Source organism: Oryctolagus cuniculus, chromosome 10 (genome assembly GCF_964237555.1).
Source record: "Oryctolagus cuniculus chromosome 10, mOryCun1.1, whole genome shotgun sequence".
Lineage (NCBI taxonomy): Eukaryota > Metazoa > Chordata > Mammalia > Lagomorpha > Leporidae > Oryctolagus > Oryctolagus cuniculus.
The window spans coordinates 42706911-42728372 of NC_091441.1; the positions used below are offsets into that span (position 1 = coordinate 42706911).

The 21462-nt window shown below is 41.5% G+C and overlaps 1 protein-coding gene across 46 annotated transcripts in view; it reads right to left on the minus strand.

Moving 5' to 3' along the window:
- DTNA (dystrobrevin alpha) overlaps window positions 1-21462 on the minus strand; it is a 432447-nt gene that overhangs the window by 15471 nt on the left and 395514 nt on the right. For 33 of the 46 annotated variants that reach the window (XM_070050313.1, XM_070050325.1, XM_070050324.1 and 30 more), the window contains 4 exons: window positions 17801-17914; window positions 12858-12954; window positions 11146-11166; window positions 2057-2216 (listed from right to left, as the gene is read on the minus strand). In XM_070050313.1, coding sequence (XP_069906414.1) covers window positions 2057-2216; window positions 11146-11166; window positions 12858-12954; window positions 17801-17914 — 392 coding nt within the window. The remainder of the gene's footprint in view (window positions 1-2056; window positions 2217-11145; window positions 11167-12857; window positions 12955-17800; window positions 17915-21462) is intronic. The other 13 variants (XM_070050330.1, XM_070050329.1, XM_070050328.1 and 10 more) reach the window with 1 other exon arrangement.

Consider the following 21462-nt stretch of genomic DNA (forward strand, 5'->3'; position numbering starts at 1 on the left):
CTCTTGATCCAGCTTTCTGCTATGGCCTGGGAAAGCAGTAGAAGATGGCCCAGATGCTTGTGCCTCTGCACCTACATGGGAGACCTGGAAAAAGCTCTGGATTCTTGGTTTCAGATTGGCCCAGCTCCAGGCATTGTAGCCATTTGGGGAGTGAATCAGCAGATGGAAGATCACCTTCCCTCCGCCTCTCTGTAACTGTGCTTTTCAAATAAATAAAGAAACCTTAAAAAAAAAAAAAAGAGAGAATGTTTCTTCACACTCTTGCTATCCTTGGATTATGAATGTTAAAAAAATTTTTAAAAAATCTGCCAGGTGAAAGGTGATATTTATTAAAATGTGTATTTCTACAATTCTCTGAGAGGTTGACCATCTTTCATATCTTTATTGGAAATACATATTTTTTTAAGGTTTTTATTTATTTATTTGACAGGTAGAGTTACAGACAGTGAGAGGGAGAGACAGAGGGAAAGGTCTTCTTCTGTTGGTTTACTCCCCAAATGGCCGCAATGGCTGGAGCTACACTGATCTGAAGCCAGGAGCCAGGAGATTCTTCCCGGTCTCCTATGTGGGTACAGAGGCCCAAGGACTTGGTCCATCTTCTACTGCTTTCCCAGGCCATAGGAGAGAGCTGGACTGGAAGAGGGGCAACTGGGACTAGAACCAGCGCCCATATGGGATGCCGGTGCTGCAGGCGGAGGATTAACCTAGTGCGCCACGGCACCGACCCCAGAAATGCATATTTCTTCTCACGGTTCATTACTTTCTTACTGGTTTTCACATGTTCATGTGTGACAAACTATGAAACATGATTGCATCTGAGCTGGAAAAGTTGTCCTCAGGTTTTTGTTTTTGTTTTTTTTTGTCTTGACTTTTTTCTATGCTTCTCTTTGCTTTACAACTTGGAGTCACATATGTCTTTTTTTTCCTTAGATTTATATGCGAGTTCCTGGAAGAATGCTCACAATATATTGCCAATTTGAAGAAAACACACTCTACAGCCTGAGGTGCAATGCATGATCTTGTTTGTATAGAAAGAAGAGTATGAACCTGTAAACACAATTTTAAACATGTCTCTTTGTATAAGCAAAAACTCGGGAAGGACTGTGACTTCTAGGAACGTGGTTCATCAGACTGAGAGTATCTGTGAGGGGAATAATTTTTTTACTGTCCATAATTTAAAAAGTGATGGTAAGAAAAATTTTAAGTCATTTTCCTCAGGACACCCCCTCAGGGCAGTGTATAAATGGAAGAAGCATCGCGTGGGAGAAGGCAGGTTGGCATCTCCATCCCACTTTGCACTCCTCTGCTAATGGTGGAGGCCTAACCTTATAGCCCCATATCACAGAGGCAGTGATTCAACTCTTGAGGCCATCTGAACAGGGGACCTGAAACAGGTAGATGGGAATAAAAAGTTCTGGAGCTCTATTATACAACTAGGTGACTACAGATAATGTTAATATGTATTATATTTCTTTATTTAAAAAGAATAACTAGAAGATAGGATTATGGATATTTTTACCATAAAGAAATGGTAAATATTTGAAGAGACAGATACATTTACACTGACTGGAGATTACACAATGTTATACACATATCAAAACATTACTTATTCTATAGATATGTACAATTTGTAAATGTGTTAACATTTTAAGAAATAATAAAAAATGACCAAATGTCCTTCTTGGTTATCTCAGAGCTAAAGAGCTGGGATTATTTATTTTCAGTGTTGAATTTTCTTTAATGTAAAGATGATAGCAGGAATAACCATTGTTCAGAATTTTGAAATGGGTTATATTTATAAAGCTTCCTGAGATATCGGTTAAAAGATTTTCCCATCCCTTGATGAGCAACCACTGACTAAAAATAACAGGGCAGGTGACAGAAGCCCAAAGGCGGCCAAATGCCGGCGTGAACAGAGGCGTGGGGTGTTCCTAAAATGGCCATGGGGTAGCCCAGAGTAACCGCGTACGGCTCCCAAGGCTCTTCCTACTCCACAGATCTCGGCCACTCATTCGCTACGTCAAAGCAGACCATAAGAAAGAACAAAGCCACTTACTTTGTGCAAACGCCTCTTGTACATCGCCCCCTACCCCCGTGAGGGAGTCCTGAGGCGTGTGGGTCGGGGTGGAGCAGGCGGAGGCCGACCGGATTGGCATGGGGATGGGCCTGCTGATGGTGTGGCTGGGGGAGGAGCGAGGAGAGCTTGCTCCCTGGGTCTGAAGAGACAACGCAAGTTGTTAATTTGTTTTCCCAAGAAAACGGCCCTATGTCATTCCCCATGTCTCCTCTGGTCACATGTTAAAAACTGTGATGGTGAACTCTCAAAGCTGAAGGAAATCCGACGTAATTGAGGTGGCAAGCCTAAACCCCAGTTTAGGTGGAGATAATTTAGGACCTTATTATATAGAATCGGAAGTTTGGGTTAAATGTTGAAAGCTAGGCATATTAGTATAGCACTGCTCTATAATACATGAGATGTGTGCCCATATAATGAATATAATGGTTAAACAGGGATAATTACAAGGTGTGTATTTTCTCCTGGAAAGAAATTTGAAGAATAAAGACATCAAGGAGAAAGTTTTAAATTCAAACTAGGCGGTGACTTGAGATGGATGTGGTTTATATACTCCCTGGATTTTTCTATCTGTGTGTCCTGGCATCATCTTTAGAGGCTAATTCACAGTTTAAATCATGGCACACAACATTATGAATGTCAAGTTCCAAATTAAGAATCCAATGAGCGGCCGGCGCCGCGGCTCACTAGGCTAATCCTCCACCTTGCGGCACTGGCACACCGTGTTCTAGTCCCGGTTGGGGCACCGGATTCTGTCCCAGTTGCCCCTCTTCCAGGCCAGCTCTCTGCTGTGGCCAGGGAGTGCAGTGGAGGATGGCCCAAGTGCTTGGGCCCTGCACCCCATGGGAGACCAGGAGAAGTACCTGGCTCCTGCCATCGGATCGGCGCGGTGTGCTGGTTGCAGCGTGCCGGCCGCGGCAGCCATTGGAGGGTGAACCAACGGCAAAGGAAGACCTTTCTCTCTGTCTCTCTCTCTCTCATTTCTCTCTGTCTCTCTCTCTCACTGTCCACTCTGCCTGTCAAAAAAAAAAAAAAAAATCCAATGAGGTGGAAGTGGCTTAATTCCTGTTGTATAGTATAAGCTGACTTTGTCAAATTACTCTGTGAGTCAGAGATTCTGATGGAGAAGAGTAAAAATAAAAATTCATTTTAAATCTTGGGCTACTGCTTCCTGCAGGAAATGTCTTTCTCTGCATCTACGAAAAGACAGTATTCTAGCAGGACCGTAGGAAGAGTTGGGTTTTGAAATAAGGAAAGAGAGAAGTAGAAACCAACTAAAAGCCACTTGTCCCTGCAGGACAGTCTTTGGTATGAAACCATTCTGAGACTGCCACACCTTACGTTTTGTTTTGTTTTCTATAATGCAGGTTTTGTTTCTATAATTCAGTTTTTTTGGAAATAGTCTACCTATTTTAATAATTAGTTGACAAAGGAAATCAGTCACACATGCATAAGAAAATTCAAGGAGACCCTCAAATGCATACACGGCACAGTAAGGGCTCACATCGATTCCATTCCAGTCTGCTGGGTCTGCCCAGCTAGAGTGAGAACTCTTCCACAGCAAGGCCTAGAGGTTCATTGCCAACCTATTCCAATGCCTACCCATGCAGCACAGAGCAAAGCTCTGGAATAGTCAATCTAGATTGTTGCTTTGGGTTTAGCTGCTTGCAGTTAAAACACACATCAATCCTATAAAATGCCATGCTGTTAGCTCTCCAGGGCTCAGAATCACACATAATTGTCAAAATCTACAAAATGAGAAAGATCTAGAATTAAAAATGAAGCAAACGAGAGCAGAGCACAGAAAATAACCCATGTGGCGCCCAGTGGGCTGAAGATTCCATTCTTTCAGTACCTTGTAATGGTCTGTCCAGGCCAAGGAAGAGCACTTTGCCCAGGAGCGACGCTCTGCAGCCTGCTTGGCTCGGCCTGCTCAGGGATGGCTCTGCTTCTCCCCAGCAGGCATTGGCAGCTCAGCCCCTTTACCTTGAGAACTTCTGCTTCTGAGCTAATGCTGCATCCCTCCCCACGCCCCCAACTGTTTCCCACACCAAGAATAGAGTGCTTCACCTTCGAGTTGTACTCTAGAATGTTCCGGGCAGGAGTTGGGGGGAGTGCTTCATGTACCTTCTCACTGATTTCTGTCTGTGAGCCTAGGAAGCAGGCATCATAGTTCTCCCTGTGCGGTTTGTATCCCAGTGCCCTGAGAGGTGGTTGGAGCCAGACTGGCCGGGCTGGAGGCTGAGCCTAGTGCTCTGAGAATCCTGGGCTATTGGTGGTCTGTGTCTGGTGGAGGAGGATCACTCAAAGGAAGAAGATACTGGTCAGGCACCCCGAGGGCTGCCTATCCCTGGCAAACCCCTGAGCATCTTATCAAGGCGCGGCCCTCAGAGGGATCCTGGACCTTTCTTGTCTGTCTTCTTTACCAGGGGACCAGTCACAGCACGGAGAGGAGATTAGAGACAGGAAGTGGCACAGGGTAGTTTTAGGCTCCTGCTGGCTACACAGCCTGGGAAAGCAGATCCCCTTCCATGGTGGAAGGCTCATAATCATACAGCTTCAGTTTTGGATGTTCTTTGCTGTGTATAAGGCACTTGTACATAGTTCTGTTTCATTTACCTAATAAAGTGGTAGGGGAGAAATCTATTTATATTTGAATGGCAATCTGTAGTCTATGGAGCATTTTAATCTCAAATACTTAGTCTTCCTAACAACTATATGGGGCATTATTCCCATTTCATAGATTAACAAGATGAGGCTCAGAGAGGATAATAGGGTTCCCCAAGGTCTCTAAACTAGAGAGTTTCAGAGATAGAATGGATCCCAGCCCCCATAGTACCATAGTGTCTTCTCAGGATTGTGGGTGTTGTGACCAGTCATGTGCTTCTGTCCATGCTCCACTAAATGGAGAAAGGTTTAGAAATCAGAAGGTTGAAATGGAGGAGGGCACAGACCTACTCCGTGTGATATTGGAGCAGCATCCTAGGGCCTCTTCCTGGATCAGGCAATGCCTTTCAGTCACTAAGTGATGGAGAGGTGTGGGTGCCCAGTGTGGTGGGAGGATCTTTGGGTGCTTTATCAGCACAGAAGTACAGGCCCAAGGTCTTCTTTCTTATCTACAATTTCAAAACCAGGAAAGCTCTGACAAGCATGTGCTATTTCACAATGATTTGGCCCAAATGGATCATGCTAATGGATGTGGTACCTGCAGTGTATTGTCTTTCAAAAACCTGAATGGATTCTGAATTAGGTACAAATCTGAACCCATTGATATCAGATATGGGGCCATGGCTATATTTCAAGTTTCTAATGGCTGTCCTGGGACTGCATGCACTGTAGCCCTGCTTGCCCTGTTGTCCAAGGCTCTCCAGCTCTGCTCATGGGGCTTTTCCCCTTTGGTCAGCGTTTGTAAGGAGAGGCATGCATTTGGCCCTTTGACCTTCCTCTCTGTGAGCCTCTTTCCTTCTCCAAGTGCACTAGGCTCTCCTGTTAACTGTGTGCGTGAGGCATTCCCAGTCCCAGCTTTCTCACATTAGCACCCTGCCTCTAACTCCAACGTTTCCTATTCCTTTCTGTCTGCCTCCTCTTCTGGTAGTGGTTGTGTTAAGAGACAAATACTTGATTGTGTTATGTGTTAAGGGAAAACAATGGACTGGATTACACCAATGTGCACATGGTTAATAGCCACCATCTTCTCAATGAATCTCTAGTTGGTGTAATTCCAAGCATTCTGATCATGTGAAGAATTTAGGTGGAAGATTCTGCATTGAAGAAAAAATTCAGTTGTATTTTTTGGGCAACTTGCAACTCCCAGTAATGTCCAGCTTTTACCTAGACTTGTGGTGGTAGGATGGTGACTCCTGGGTGGTTATGGCTCCTCTCTCTTTGCCAGAACACTGTCCAGTTTGATGCACAGAAGCTTCCTAACACCTACTTTGAGGAATACCTTCTCTGATCTTCCTTTATGTTCTGTCCTTGTAGGGACACTCAGAATGGGCAGCTGCCTCTTGGTATTGGGGCAAATCAGTGGTGATGCAAATGAGCTTCATTTTCATAGGTGGTGGCCCATGTAGAAAGGTGGCCTCCATCCTGGTCATGAAGCATGGCTGTCTGCCAACTACTGTAGAATAGCTGGAATGACTAATCTCTGTGGACATCCTTTCCTGGAAATTACTCAATGATTAATGGAGCAAAGACTTAAGGGACAGTGGTCCATGCAGATCAATATATAGATCTGAAATTCCCAAAGAGGGAGCTGATTTATGGAAGAAGGAAAACATATATCACACTTGGCAAATTTAAAATAGATCTCTTCTTAGAGAATAAATGAAAAATTAATTTCTGCACGCCATCCTCTGAGTATATTCAACCTTTTGTATCAATTTTTTAAAAAGTCTGACATAATCCATAACTTTTCTGATTTTTTTTCCCTAAAAAGTATTTTGGTTTATTTCTTAGTGCTTCAAGAAAAGGAGTAAATGTTAATTGCTGAACAAGGCTATCCTGGCGAAATACAGAGCAATGAGGCAGCCCTTTCTCAGGTTGGGCTGAGAAGTCAGGCCTGGGTGTACTCAGCAGGCTGGGAAGGCATAGCAAGGCTGCATTCAGCTACATCCAGCCCTCTTGTAGCCTTCTTCCACTATCCACGTACTATTATCACACTCATGGTCATTTCCATGCTTGGGCATGACTTGGATTTTAATAGTGGAGATTTCCAGGCAGAAAGGAGGAAGTAGCAGGCAGACAGAAGGGAATCCTGGGCCTTAGAATAGAATGAGCAAGGTGCTAGAAGCATAGGGGAGCGTGGCGGGATGCTGGCGAGGCCGGCAGGTGGCTGCAGCACTGGGTTCGCTGTGGGGAGTAGCAAGAGATGAGGCTGGGAAAGATCCAGGTTTGAAGGTCTCCACTGTGGACTTTACCCTGCACTGGAGGGTCATCCTCTAAGATTTTTGAAGGAGAGAAATACGTTTTACTTCTTTAGAATTAATCAATTACTAATTAACAAAGAAAAAGAGGTGAGATAAGGTGTATGTTTTTGAACACGAGATGATTGTCAGCTAGGCGCTGAGTATCTTTGAGGCTAATTACCTGCCTCCCTGACTATTGACTGGTTCATTAGTCTGAGGGAAAAGCACCAGAGAGGATGTACATGGAAAAGAAAGGAAGATGAAATCCAGGCTGACAAAATTGATCTTTTGGGACCTCCTCATATCTAGGATCATATCAGATGTTAACCAGAAATAGAAAAATGTATTATTGGACTGTGTTTGTCATTTTTTCTAAAATAATGAATCTGTTGTCTATTGTCACAAACAACTGCAATGGGTGGGCATTTGGCACAGTGGTTCAGTTACTGCTCAGGACGCCCACATCCCATAGTGGACAGAGGGGCTGGTTTGGAGTGTTGCCTCCCTGGCTTCTTATCGTTTCCTGCTAATACACATTCTGGGGGGTAGCAGTTGATAACTCAAGTTCTTGGGTCCCTGCCCCACATGTGGGAGATCTGGATTGAGCTCTACACTCCTGACTTCAGCCTGGCCCAGCCCCAACTTTTGCAGGCATCTGTGGGGTGAACCAGCAGATCAAGAAACTGCCTCTGCTTCTCTCTCTGCCTTTCAAATAAAATGAACAAAATTACAAGAGATATGAGCACAGTTCTTTTCAAATTTTCTCTCTCAATGGAGACAGTCAAGTAGGAGGCAGTCAGTCAATGCATGAGTGCAGGTGTGTAAAATATGGGTCAAATTTGAAAAGTTACACATACCAGGGTATTTCAACAAGTTCATGGAAAAATAGGTTTTAAAATAGCTTGTTGTGGGGCAAAAAATTTTTCAAATCCATGTGTTGTTTTTTCATAATATGCATCTTTCATGAACTTTCTTAGGACTTCTTATATGCATGGATTTTAAAAACTCTTTTGCACCAAACTAATGATTAATTCCTTTTCTCATGAACTTGCTGAAGTGCCCTCAGAAACTGTGTGTATGATATACATATGTATACCCACCCAGAATTGCCCTGCAGTTCATGTAGTATTTTTACAAAGTGCTTTCACACCCATTATTTTTTAGAATCCATAAAAAAAATACCCTTTGAGGCAAGTCTTAGTCTCTTGGAGATAAATTATCTGGAAATAATTGACTTAAGGTTTCACATTGTAAGTAAAGAGCCAGGACCACTGAAATTCAGGCCTAATTCTAGTAATCTTGCAAAGATAATAATCACTGAAACCTTATTTTAAAAACTCAAAGTCAGTATACTAGGTTTCAGACTGGTATGCATGCTATTTGGAAGTGGAAATATACCAGGAACCCTGGAGCATATCAACACTACAATTACACCCCAGCTGCCTTCATGATTAAACTTTTTATGAGTGTTCTTTTTATGATTCCTTCAATAAACCTTAAAGATACACAAAGAAGAAAGAGGGTAGGATGACTTCAATTCAAGTTTTGTAAAAAAAAATTTATTGCTTGTGATACCATAATCATCATATTATATTACAGGCACTATTTGTTTTTAAATTCATGTTCTCTCCTCAAGGGGAATAAATTCATGCATTACCTCTAACAAGAAACAGTATAAGTAGGAATTATATATACCAGCATAATAAAACACTACATTGAACCACACAGACTTATGATAAAAGCAAGTAGAGGTTATTAAATCAAGCACAATGTGTTGTGTGGGGGTGTTTAAAGTTTGATTTTACAAAGAGAATGTCCCCAAAGGGGAAAGCTCACAAATAAAAACAGAATTTAGAAGCAGATGCCACTCTAAAACTTCTAAATTCTCTCCTTAGATCATGTTATAACACGAGAAGTCTACATACTTGTATGACATTTGCTTATTTCCTTGTAGAGTTGCTTCCGTAGGGCTGGTATTGATGGGCTTCTGTTTTTCATTCTGACTGAGGGTCAGTATTAGAAAGAGCCACATGACATCTATGACTGCAATTTTTCCACTTTATTATTCAGTACAACTGTGAAGCTCTGAGTGGAGCCTATTTTTTTATGCTTTCTGTCACAGAAATTTTGGTCTCCTGAGAAGTGGTATGTTTATATCACTAAAACCACTGATTATATTCTCTGTTTGCCTCCTTGCCAGAAAGCTCAGAGTCACACTCTTATCCCTTATGATTAACATATTCACATTTGAGTTCCCTTAGTTTTTGATTTTTAAATTTCAATTTTATGAAGTCTGTCTTTATATCTTTTGTTGTAAGCTGCCTCAGACCCTTTCAGAAAAGTAGCTGGAGTGTAACAACCAATCAATGAGTAAGATGGGAAAACTATCCTACCCCCCAGATAACTACTGACATCTTTGGGTCCAGACCATGACCCCTTGGCACTATGCTGCAGCGCCCCCTTCTGGCAAGCTCTCCAAGTTGCAGAAGCTGCCCAGGGGCTTTGTGGAGAAGCTGAAAGGGGTGGTGGTGGCAATGATGCAGAGTTACAGGCACTGCCATAGTTTGGCCCCGAGTGTACGATTGTTATCAACTTCCTGGTCCATGAGAGCCTTTCAAGAACGTGCTGCCTGGGAAATGGTAGGGAGGGGATTCCCTCAGGAAAATGGCTAAAGCAAGGCTGACCAACTACAGGACCATGGCCCCCTCTGTCCACTGGGTGGAGGAAGGTTATACTTGAGTCTTATTTCCTTTTTCAAATGCACACTCTAAGAAAGAGACAGGAAAGAAAAGAGGCATTTTGCAAAGGGAAGTGCAAGAAAAGGGCATTTTTCTCTACCATGATCTAAGTGTGTTGGGAGTACAACAGCAATACCCCTATGCACGCATTCATGGGCAATTATACAGGCTGCAAATCCCTCACCCAGGGGGACTGTGTTCCATTAAAAGTTAAGTTTAGTAATTTTTTTTAACAAAATACAAAATAATGTAATACATTGTCTTTATTGTCTGACATTACAGATTTTACACTTTCCTTTTTTTTTTTTTTAAACAGACGATGGGAATGAAGGATAAAAATGTGTCCAGCATTTGGCAAACATTCTTTGTTACACACAAACACACACAATGAGTAATAGAAAAGAGCATACAGGAGAATTAAAAGATACGTTGAAATTGGACAGACTGTGGTTTTAACTGATCCATGGAAATAATGTGAAACTTCTTCATAATGCCAATGGGTGGGATATATTGTCATACACAACTTGGTACATGCACTGGAAATTATGACTGTTTTATTTTGCTTTTATATAATTATGTTTCCTTTTGAGTATGCTGCTCCCTCTGCTGGCTTCTGAACCTGATCGCAGGGTCAGACGTAGGGCTCCAGTTTAGGCTAAGGTGAAAGTCACAATGCCCTCTATTTCCAGAAAAAGAAAAATGTATGTCATGATCCTGTGAACTCCCAGAACAGAACAATTCTTGGCGATAGGAGAAAGGCTAAAAGCTTCCTATTCATTAGACTACTGGCAACCAACAGTTGGGATTCTGCTTTGGGGAAGAATCAAAAAGATGAGAAATGAAGCCCATTACTGGGGACAATATTTCTCTCATAAGATTGAAAACATTTTGGCGAGCAATGGGAACAGGGCTTCAAAATTATATGATGTGAGGACATGAAAAGAGGTTTTACACCTTTTCAGTAAAATGGAAACTGCTCTGTATGCCCACGGCATGAGAGGATGTGGAGGTGAGCTTCTGTGTGCTGCAGGTTTTGAGATATTGCTGATGTTAGCATAGTCTGCTGAAATGGTGGTGGTGTCTTTATATTAACAGAAGGGTCTAGTCAACAGCCCTGAAAACCATAAGACTGTTTTGAAACTTATATATTTTGGGGTCCACAGAGTTGTCAATTAATTACAGTTTGTTCTCTCTTCTAAAAGATTTAATAGCTCTTTTGATGCCCACAGTAGAGATAGTTATAAAAACGCTAAATTTCATAATCTCAATTCAAGCACTACATTGAAAAGGAAGCAAATTAGTATGATTTTTTTTCTTTCCAAACTGAAGCATGAACATACATTAGAGGCAAAAGCAATGAGAAAATCGGCAGGATGGCAGGCCCCTCCACTGTTAGTTAAGACCTGCAGTAGGGGACATAACTTACTCCCTGCTTCAGTTCTTCTTCCTACAGAAAGATCGAATCAATAATAGTTAGATTACCCAGGGTTCCAGGAAAAGCAGGTATATACAGTGTGAAGAAATGCAAGATGGGAGACACATCAACATGGCTTCAAAGGCAGATCCAGGCCTCTGCCACTTCAGTGACTACAGTTTCAGGTCTGTTATGATTTAAGACTACAGACACATCTCTTTCCTCTATGTGTCCAACCATCTCTCAGAATGACCTGTTTCTCTAGCCTGGTGTTTATACATCCTGGTAATGGGTTGTATTCACTTGGGCCAGGTTGCTGTCTAGGTGTCTGATGGTCAGTAATCTCCTATTCATCACTATGTTGACAGAAGCTATAGGAACGCTAGCAAGGTACAGTGCTCAAAGCTTCCTGCCATTCAATGAAGGATAACATGGGTTCAGACCTCTTCATTTTGTACAATTGTATAGAGAAGCAGGAAAGAAATTTTCTGTTTCATCAAATAAGACAACAGGCCGGAAACAGCAGCAGGTTATTAATTATCTTATCCTGTCTTACCACAAAAAGTAGGAAAAAAACCATGAATTCTACACTTCACATGTCTAATATACTAATAAAGTTTTTTGGAGTAAAGATAAAGCATTCCTAATATAGATTGCTAAAGAGGACACTGATGACAAAAAGTTGACTGAGGAATGAAAAAGGAAAACAAAAGAAATGTTACAAGAGCAGTGCCTGTGATTAAAAATAATTTCTGTTAGGGAAATAAATGAAAAAGGGAAAGAAGAAGGGAGAAATAAAGAGGAAGGGAGGGAGGAAGGAAGAACCAACAATACAGAAACAACAAATTGTCATGTGTTGGGGATGTGAGTGACGCCTGAACTGAAAAGCAGGACCTGCTGCCTCACAGGAAGGCAGTCCTGGGAGCTTCAGTTCCCGGCTTTGGTGTGTCACAATTCTAATCTATATTAGTTCCTGCTTCTTTACATCAGGCAAGGTGACTACGCAGCTCTGACACTCCTGCTGGCCTGTGGACACAATTCATCTACTTTTTGACTTGAACAGAAATTCAGTGTATACTGAAGGAAGGAATGAGTCTTTATCAAAGGAAGAATGGCACTTCAAATGAGAATATCAGATTATAGCACTCCACAGAGGACTTCTGCAGATACCTAAATAAACTCTGCCTATAGAAGAGTAAGCAGATATTCCCACTTACTGTTTGCATTTGAGACCTACAGATGTCGTGTGACTTGCTACTAAAGCTATACAGATGGCTAAAACATCCCACTGAGATTAACATGTTACTTCTTTAATAAAACTAAACTTGCCCATGTTATCTAGTAACTATATTTTAATTTTCTAAACTAGGTAGTAGCCTCTATTCAATTATAGTCAAAGTTGCTGAAAGCTATTAAATGTAAGATATTTCTTAAACAATTCCATTTTATTACTTTCAAGGACATAAAGGAATGGGGAATAAGCTGAGAAGAAATTTCCCCATGCAGGGCTTCAGTAGTCTGGTTGTAGGAAATGGATTAGAAATGAGATCTGTAGTTGACTGCTAATGACTCACAGGTCTAACAAACAGCTCTGTACCTGAGTTTGAAACAACACATTGGGGGAAATCAGGTATATTAATTGGAAAAATAATGGCACATTCTGTATAAGAGACCTGACACATGCCATAGCAACAGACTGAAGAAACTTAGTAGAAATGGCTGACCTTTAGCAGCTTCATGAGGCCTTCCAACTGGACCATTAGCTCTCTCCGGCTCTCCTGGAGAGCAGACATTCTCTGCTCCAGCTCATCTTTGCGCTGTCTAAGAAAGAAGCAGTTGTCATCAGAAACAGCATTCAACTCGCTGAGTTACCCTTCCCGGTTCTGTGAGACTACCGGACTCTGAAGAAGGACACCCCTTTGCATCTTTGACATGGTTCCCAGACAGGTAACTATCGTCAACCGAACAACTGCAGCTGGGCATATACTGCTGCTTGTTAGAAGCTGTCCTGCATTTAGAAAGAATTAAAACCCTTTCAGACATTTCCACCCGTTGACTATGACCTAACTGACCATTTAACAAGATCTTTTCTGTGGCAGGCCTTGTGTTGTGCCATTGGCTTCCCTTGAGACAACAGGCAAAAGCCAAATTTTCACTGAAAAAGGCCAATCTTCCAGGTCATCTGGATCCAAAGATTCTTTTGTAAATTTGCAGAAAATACTGATTATCTGGTGTTCAAAAACATGACTTATAAATGTATGTTTTAAATAGTTTTCATCCCCAGTATGCAATGTGGTAACATTCAGAGTTGAAATATTAACGTGCATAGTTATTACAGACAAATCTAAGTTTTTTGGCTTGGGTTTGCTTTCATAAAGTGATGTGGTAATAAAGGAATTCCTATGTAATTGACCCACACCTGAAAATGATATATAAGGTTTGTGTTTGTTTAATTTTATTTTGTTCTAAAGAACTTTTATTAAGATGTCAGGCAGAATGGAAACCACTAAGGACAATCTACGTTCCATCATTTAAGTTGACACTAAGAGGTACCAGAAATATCTAAAAAGGAAAAGAAATGAAAAATGGAGAATAATATTATAATGGCTCACATTTTTAAAGGATATATATACTTTCAAAACCAATTTCAAATCCATTATTTTATGATCATTAGTGAATAAGTAATATATACAACTTTCCCTTGCCCTAAAGGCTTCTGTTTGAGTTTGAAATATTAAAACTTATATTCTATAAATGTGTGAATGCTTTAGCTGTGTATGGATTAATGCATGAACTGATGTGGGTACTCTTGATGGCACAGACACCATATTAAGGGAAGCTACAGCAGGAACTCAGACATGAAAAATGGACAATATAAAAATGTCATATTGAGTTAGGTCAATGACTCATTCAGTTGAAACATATTTTGTAGGCTGTCAGGTTAGGGCTATAAATGAGACATTTCTAATTTGTTTTCATACAGGCTTTCTCTATAATGAATTTTGAATTCAAAATTTATAAACATATCTCGGTCTCCTTTGACTATACTTGCATTTATATTTTTAAACTTTGATTGTCATTTATGGCTCATTCCTGAAGCAATTCTTCCTTGAATCCCCTTTATAACTGCCTCTCTCTGCCTGCAGGGGATGAGGCACATCAACATTTCATAGGCAGTGGTGGTGCTATCTCTTTTTTTAGCGCTTGTCTCTCTGGGCTAACACTTTCTAATTTTTAAAGTCTTGTCCCATTAAAAAACACTCTTCAATGACAAATCCATTAATTGCTTTTCTTTGATACTGTCTTCATGTGGTGTACTGAGTACTTCAGAGTATGCTTGAAATAAGAGTAGGTCTATCTCTGGTTATCTTTTGTATATGGGCCTGTAGTTTTTGGTATTTTGGAATATTTTGAGAAGGTAAAAGGAAAATTCTAATATTGTAAGTAAGAAACACATAGGCATTTAAAGTTAACAGTATGAATTTACATTTAAACAGTTAACACAGAATTAGTCAACATTAAAATCTTATTTATATGTTTTTCTTACAGTAGTAATCTCTTAAAAATATGACATTGAGTTAAACTAAAAAAAATTTAGTAACATCTTTATTTATTCTTCTCTATAAGTGTTTACACCAGTGACCCAGTAATAAATCTGTGATTAGACTCCACCATTCCAAAAAGAAATGAGAAAACAAGGATTAAATAGTGATTTTATTTTCTGAGAGTTAAATGTATTCATCTCTAGAGGAACGGTTTTTATTTTGAAAGTCTATCATGATATTTTAATATTGCATGTACTTTTTAAAGAGATTTATTTTATTTATTTTAAAGGCAGAGAGAGAGAGAGAGAGAGAGAGAGGTCTTTCATTTGCTGGTTCACTCCCCAAATGATTGCAATGGGGCTGGGCCAGGAGCTTCTTCCAGGCCTCCCACAGGATACAGGGGCCCAGCACTTGGGCCGTCCTCAGCTGCTTTCCCAAGGAAAATGTACTTGCAGGGGGCTGGATTGAAGTGGAGCAGCCAGGACTCGAACCAGCACCCAAATAGGCTGCTGGAATTTTAAGTGGTGGCTTAACCTGCTACACCACAACACCAGTCCTGTATGAATGTTAGTCTATTTTCTTTTAGGATAGTGTTTAGACAATTGGTAAGATTTTAACATGAATTGTATTTTAGATAATATATCCATACTAAACTCCTGAATTTGAAAATAATTTTTTCTTATAAAGTATATGCATATATATAAATACTTAGGGGTTAATAGTTATGATGCCTCCAACTTTCATTTACCTTATGTAAATCTCAATTTTCTTGTCTATAATAGGTGAAAAATAATAGTGTATTTCTCTCAGTCTTCTTATAGAAATTATATAGGACAATGTATGTAGATCTTAGCGTATTGTAGGTATCAGATTACATATAGAAATGCCTATCATATAATCCCACCTCTGGGCTGCAAAGTTGGCTTTCATTTTCCTGTGGCTAAAGTAAAGAGAGAAGCATGATCATTTATAATTGAGTAAGACTGATTGACAGGTTCTAGATTATAGGCTAGATAAAAGAAAGAGGTTCTGGAGTTCTACTACACAGTGGAATGAATATAGATAAGGTTAATTTACTGTAAATTTCATTATAAAAAACTAGAAGATAAGATTTTGGGTGTTTTCACTATAAATAAATATTAAATGCTTGAAAAGATAAATATGTTTACCCTGATTAGACATTATACATAGTCTGATCTTTGTAATGAAACATCAATACTATTCTATAAGTATGTACATTTTATATATGTCTGTTAAAATTTTAATAAAAAGTTTCATAAACAATGAAAAATTAAGACTATTAATTAAAACTATGCATTCCTGAAAAGCATCGCTCTGCTCGCTTCTTCCCTTTCCCTGTCCCCACCCTCTGAAAGAAGTTTGTCCCGTTGGTTTCTCAGGAGGACACTCGGAAAGGATGCAATGGAGAGGACCTCTATGAACGTGGTAACGAGGGGCTCCTGTGGCTGCTCTCTATGGCCACCTCTCAGTGTGAACTAAAGCCAAAGTAACTTTGCAAGAGCCCATGGTTTTGCAGTTCTTTGAAGTCTGAAATGGCAAGCACATACCCAGGTCAGGATTTCTTTCTTTCTTCTTCTTTTTTTTTTTTTTAATTTTGACATGTAGAGTTATAGACAGTGAGAGAGAGAGAGACAGAGAGAAAGGTCTTCCTTCCATTGGTTCACTCTCCAAATGGCTGCTAGGGCCGGCGCTGCACCGACCCGAAGCTAGGAGCCAGGTGCCTCCTCCTGGTCTCCCACACGGGTGCAGGTGCCCAAGCACTTGGGCCACCCTCCACTGCCCTCCCAGGCCACAACAGAGAGCCGGACTGGAAGAGGAACAACTGGGACTAGAACCCAGCGCCCATATGGGATGCTGGCACCGCAAGGCGGAGGATTAACCAAGTGAGCCACGGCGCTGGCCCCCAGGTCAGGATTTCTTAAGCGGGTTATCAGGTACCATGCAATCCCCAAATTGTGAAAATGCTTGACACAGAGTGCGTGATTTATACATGTCTACAGAGAAATCCCTTCAAGGGAGAGAGTGTCTTTTCCTTCCAGGCAGAAGTACAATGAAGAATATGGAGGTGGGCAAGCCAATCAGCTGGGACTTCAGCATGTCAGGCCTCACACTCTAGGTGACATGACGGCTGATAGCACCAAAGTTCTGGGCAAAGTTAATGTAGCTCTGGACTCAGCTGGGGTCTTGGGATTCCCACACATCAGGGCGAGGAAGGGGTTAGAATCAACATGTTATTCCAAGATGGCAACACCAAGGAGGAAAGAAATGCCAGTTAGAAAATGCAGTATCAGTGACCCAGGAACACGTAAATTTTTAAGTGTAAGAGCCTGGGCTGGCGTCGCGGCTCACTAGGCTAATCCTCTGCCTGCAGAGCTGGCACGGTGGGTTCTAGTCCCGGTTAGGGTGCCGGATTCTGTCCCGCTTGCTCCTCTTCCAAGGCCAGCTCTCTGCTGTGGCCCGGGAAGGCAGTAGAGATGGCCCAGGTCCTTGGGCCCTGCACCCGCATGGGAGACCAGGAGAAGCACCTGGCTCCTGGCTTCGGATCGGCGCAGAACGCCGGCCACAGCGTGCTGGCCATAGCAGCCACTTGGGGGATGAACCAATGGAAAAAGGAAGACCTTTCTCTCTGTCTCTCTCTCACTGTCTAACTCTACCTGTCAAAAAAAAAAAAAAAAGCCTGTAGTATTTATTTAGCTGTTTATGTGTTTTGTTGAGCCTTTGTAAAACACACTGCTAATAGTGCAAATAACTAAGGAGAACTGAGTTCAAATTTTTTCCAGTGAGAGATTTTATTTCTCCCATCCAAGTCCTAACCAGGCCCGACCCTGCTTAGCTTCCAAGATCAGATGAGATCAGGCACGTTAGGGTGGTGTGGCCATAGACGAGAGAGATTTTATTTCTGACCTAAAAATTCTCTTTTACTTTTCTGTGTTAAATGAGAGAAATACATATAAACAGCTTCTTCCCAAATGTTGTCAATTAGGCACGTGCTCTTAAGGAACATTGTGACGGTGCAGCGCTGTTTTCCGGCTAGACTCGGGCAGAGTCCATTCAACAGCGCCACCGTTTCCATTCCCGAGCTGATGCGTGCCCTCTCTTACCTGAGGAGCCGGAGCTCTGCCAGCAGGGTGGGGTTTTGCTGCGCCTTCTCTGGTGCGGGCTGAGAAGCTTGTTCGTGCTCTAGCCGTAGCCTCTGGATCTCCTGTAAGATTTCTCTTGGGAGAGAGGAGGAAAGTGAGAAACCAGGGTCAAGTGACTTCCTGAATGGTAAAATCTGAGCCGATCAGGGCCGGCAGAACAGAGAAGGGACTTGGTTAGGTTGAGGAGCAGAACTGATCTACGCCAACCAAGAGACTCCCAGTGCTGATGAGGCTTTGGTGGCAGCTGGTTGGGTGCTGTGGGTGAGGGGAACACTGGCTTCCCATCCAGCACGTCCCAGCCACGAAGCTCTGCCGTCTTGTTCAGAGTTAGCACCAAGACCCAGCAATCTCCCTGGTAGGTAATACGGAGCTACGGTAAAGTGGACAACTTTGAAGAGCACGCTGCTTAGGAGACAAAAATGTCTCTTCCTATTATTTATGATCATACTCTGTCCCCAGAAAGTATCTGTAGCCACCAAGTAATAGGTGCTTGGAGGGAAAATAAGGATAAATGGTGCTCATTTCACAAAACTACATAACCTCATTCTCTCAACAAGAATGAAATTCTTTTTTACTGAACTTATCTGAGAAGCCCTCAGGTAGGCAAAAATCTTTTTCTTTCTTAACCATTTTTCTCCTTAATAATGGATCCCAAAGAGAGCAGCCTTAGAAGCAAAGTGCTTTTAAAAGGATTCACTGTGATTGAGTCTGTGACACAGCATGTATTGGTGTGACCTATGTGGAAGGGTGAGATGTGTCAGGCTGTTATTGATGTGGGGGCCTGGGCTGCCTGGCATTTGGGTGCACATGAGGCTGGACATAAAAGATGTGACTTGTGCAAGGTGAGTGACTCCTAAGTGAGTCAAAGCCATTAAGCAAGGTTATGTGTTACACATTCTTGGGGGTTGGGGGGTGTCAGTCTCATACTCAACAAAATGCACAAGAGCCAGTAAGACAGAACAAAGCACTAAGAATGGCAGGTGGACTCAGTGGGCTAAGGGGCGGGTGCCTGTCCATTTGAAAGGCTGATTTCCAACTTCCTGCTTCATAGTCCCATCAGAGAAACGGGGCTACCTGCCAATGAGTCATCACACCTCTCACGGGAAGGGTGAGAAAGCTTCACTGTAATTGCATGGGTTTCCACTCTTTTTTTTTAATTTCCTAAGGGAAACCTTTTAAGAAAAGAGCCTTTCACTGAATCTCAGTATGCCAGGCAGTGAACAGGGACTATCTCTGGTTTCAAAAAAGGGAGGGACTTCTGCAAGCCCCACCCCCAGGTCCCACATTGTTCAACCTGAAGATCAGTGAGCTGGGATCCCCAATATTTCTTACAGGGCTAAAATCCTGATCTTTTAGGACTCCTGCTAGGTTTTCTTGTTGGTTCCAAAGACAGAACCATGACTGAGAGTTTTAGTCCAAGGAAGGAAAAGAATGAAGTAGGTCTGGTAAGAACACATAATGGAAAAATTCATAATGGACACTGAGTGCTTGGAACTATGCCATCTTCCTTGATCTTATTTATTTAATCCTATAACAGTTCTAGGATTTATAGGCACAATTCTTGTATCTCTGTTTCATGATTGAGAAAATCAAGGCAGAGACTAGTTAAAAGACTTGCTCTATTATGTGGTAGAGGTGATCTGAACCCAGGTCAGCTAATTTCAAAGCCTGTATATAACAGACTGCTTTGGTCTTCTGAGACTTATCATGGTAAGTGTAGCCTATGCAGGCTATGATTTGTGAAACACCATTTGAAACATCCTGTTATCCGTATACTACCCCAATCTGGTCCTGCCCGGGTGCTAAAAGGAAGCACTCTAAAGGTTATCACTGACATGTCCGTGAATTACCTAGGGTTAAAAGTCATGAAGCAAAGTGAGGAACTCTATCTTCCCCTTAAGCTCAGAGTTCTGACGATTGGGTTAACAGTCACCCTGGAGACCAAGGACCCAGGGCGGGGGTGGGGAGGGTGGGTGTCACCTTTCCTAGTGCAGGAATACCACTTGGATAAGTGTCTAGCATAAGGCCCTGGGTTTTTGCCGAGCATGAGGCTGTTGGCTTAGAGAGATGAGTTCAGGACAGATTAGGTGCTAATCAGGGATGGGGTGGGACTTAGGAACCATGAAAGAACAAAGGGACAGCATAGAGCTCTCTGCCATCTCTTAGAAAACAAACAGCATGCATTCAGAGAGCTCAATGCAAAAATGTCTAGAAGCAAGCCTTCAGAATGGTATCAAGGCACAGCAGAAGTCCTTAGGACATGCATGCTGCTTCCTGCTGATTTTGGAATCTGGAACAGACCCAGAATAAGGATGCACATATTTTGGATATCTCCTCAAAGGAAGCCCTGATTCTCTCCCCCTGCCTCCCAAGTGAGCTCTCCTCAGGCCTGAGTGGAGGAGAGGATTGGAAGGGAAAACAAAGTGCTCTGGAGAGGTGGAAAAGCAGGTGCACACTGCAACCAACATATCTGTGGGCTTGTGAATTTTTACTTTAGTCTTTTCTAAGAAGAGAACTCTGTGCAACCTCAGGCCAGCTTTGACCTGCACCTGCTGATGTCGCACAAAGACCTTCTTTGACTCTACATTTTATTTCTTTTTCTCACTGCCACCTCTGACTTTATGCTTTATTTCAGGACAGATGTGTAGGAGAAAGGAAAGAACAAGAGAGCGAAAGAACAGAGTGCTATTAGCCTTGAGTTGTGTGATAATTGTTGGAAAACCCAGAATCCTAATAGAAAGTTAGAAGTGAATAGCAGGATTTAGTAAATTGACATTCATGAAATGTTTATTCTATTTTCTTAGTCATCTCCTGTTTTGGTTCTTTTATGTCCTTTATTTCGATTTATTTCTAGTGCCATTTATTCTACATAGGTCCTCACCACTTTCGACAGCTTCTAGTCAATCCTTTGTAAATTCAACCCACAGATTTAATAAGCTGATTATTCATTTACCATAAAGATGTAGGTATTCTGTCACTTTGTTTACCACTGCTATCCATAAAAATAAAATCCAAATTGTTTGATCTGGTGTATAAACCATATACATGTATACTTTTTATGTATGTAAATTTTTATACATATATATTTAAAATTAAGGTGTTGTAGGCATTTGGGGAGTAAGCCAAAGGATGGAAGAATATTCCCCTTCTCTGTCACTCTGGCTTTCAAATACACAAATAAATAACAAAACTTCAAAATTGACAGGGAGGGATCATATATGCCATTTTTTAAAAATACTCCAGCTATGATGTGAATACATCTCTTTGAGTGGTGGTTTCAAAGGCTATGGAGACATGGTGTCACATTTATTAAGATATTTCCATTTTAATTTAATGGTACGAGCCAGCTCTTAAGATTATCAGGCCAAAAGCCTTTTTACTGGAAAAACCATGAAAATGTGCCAACAGTGTTTGCACCTTCACTTTTATTTTTTTTTCTATGAAGTTTAAAGAATACTTTGACCATTTATCTCAAAAGTTTCAGGTCAAACTCTACAGGAACGAGATAATTATCACATCTTGTTCTTTTACTCTACAAGTGTGACCTCAGAAATGACATCAGAGTTTAATAAGGGATTGAGCATTAAGATATTTTTTGGACTTGTCTAGGAAGTATAGAATAA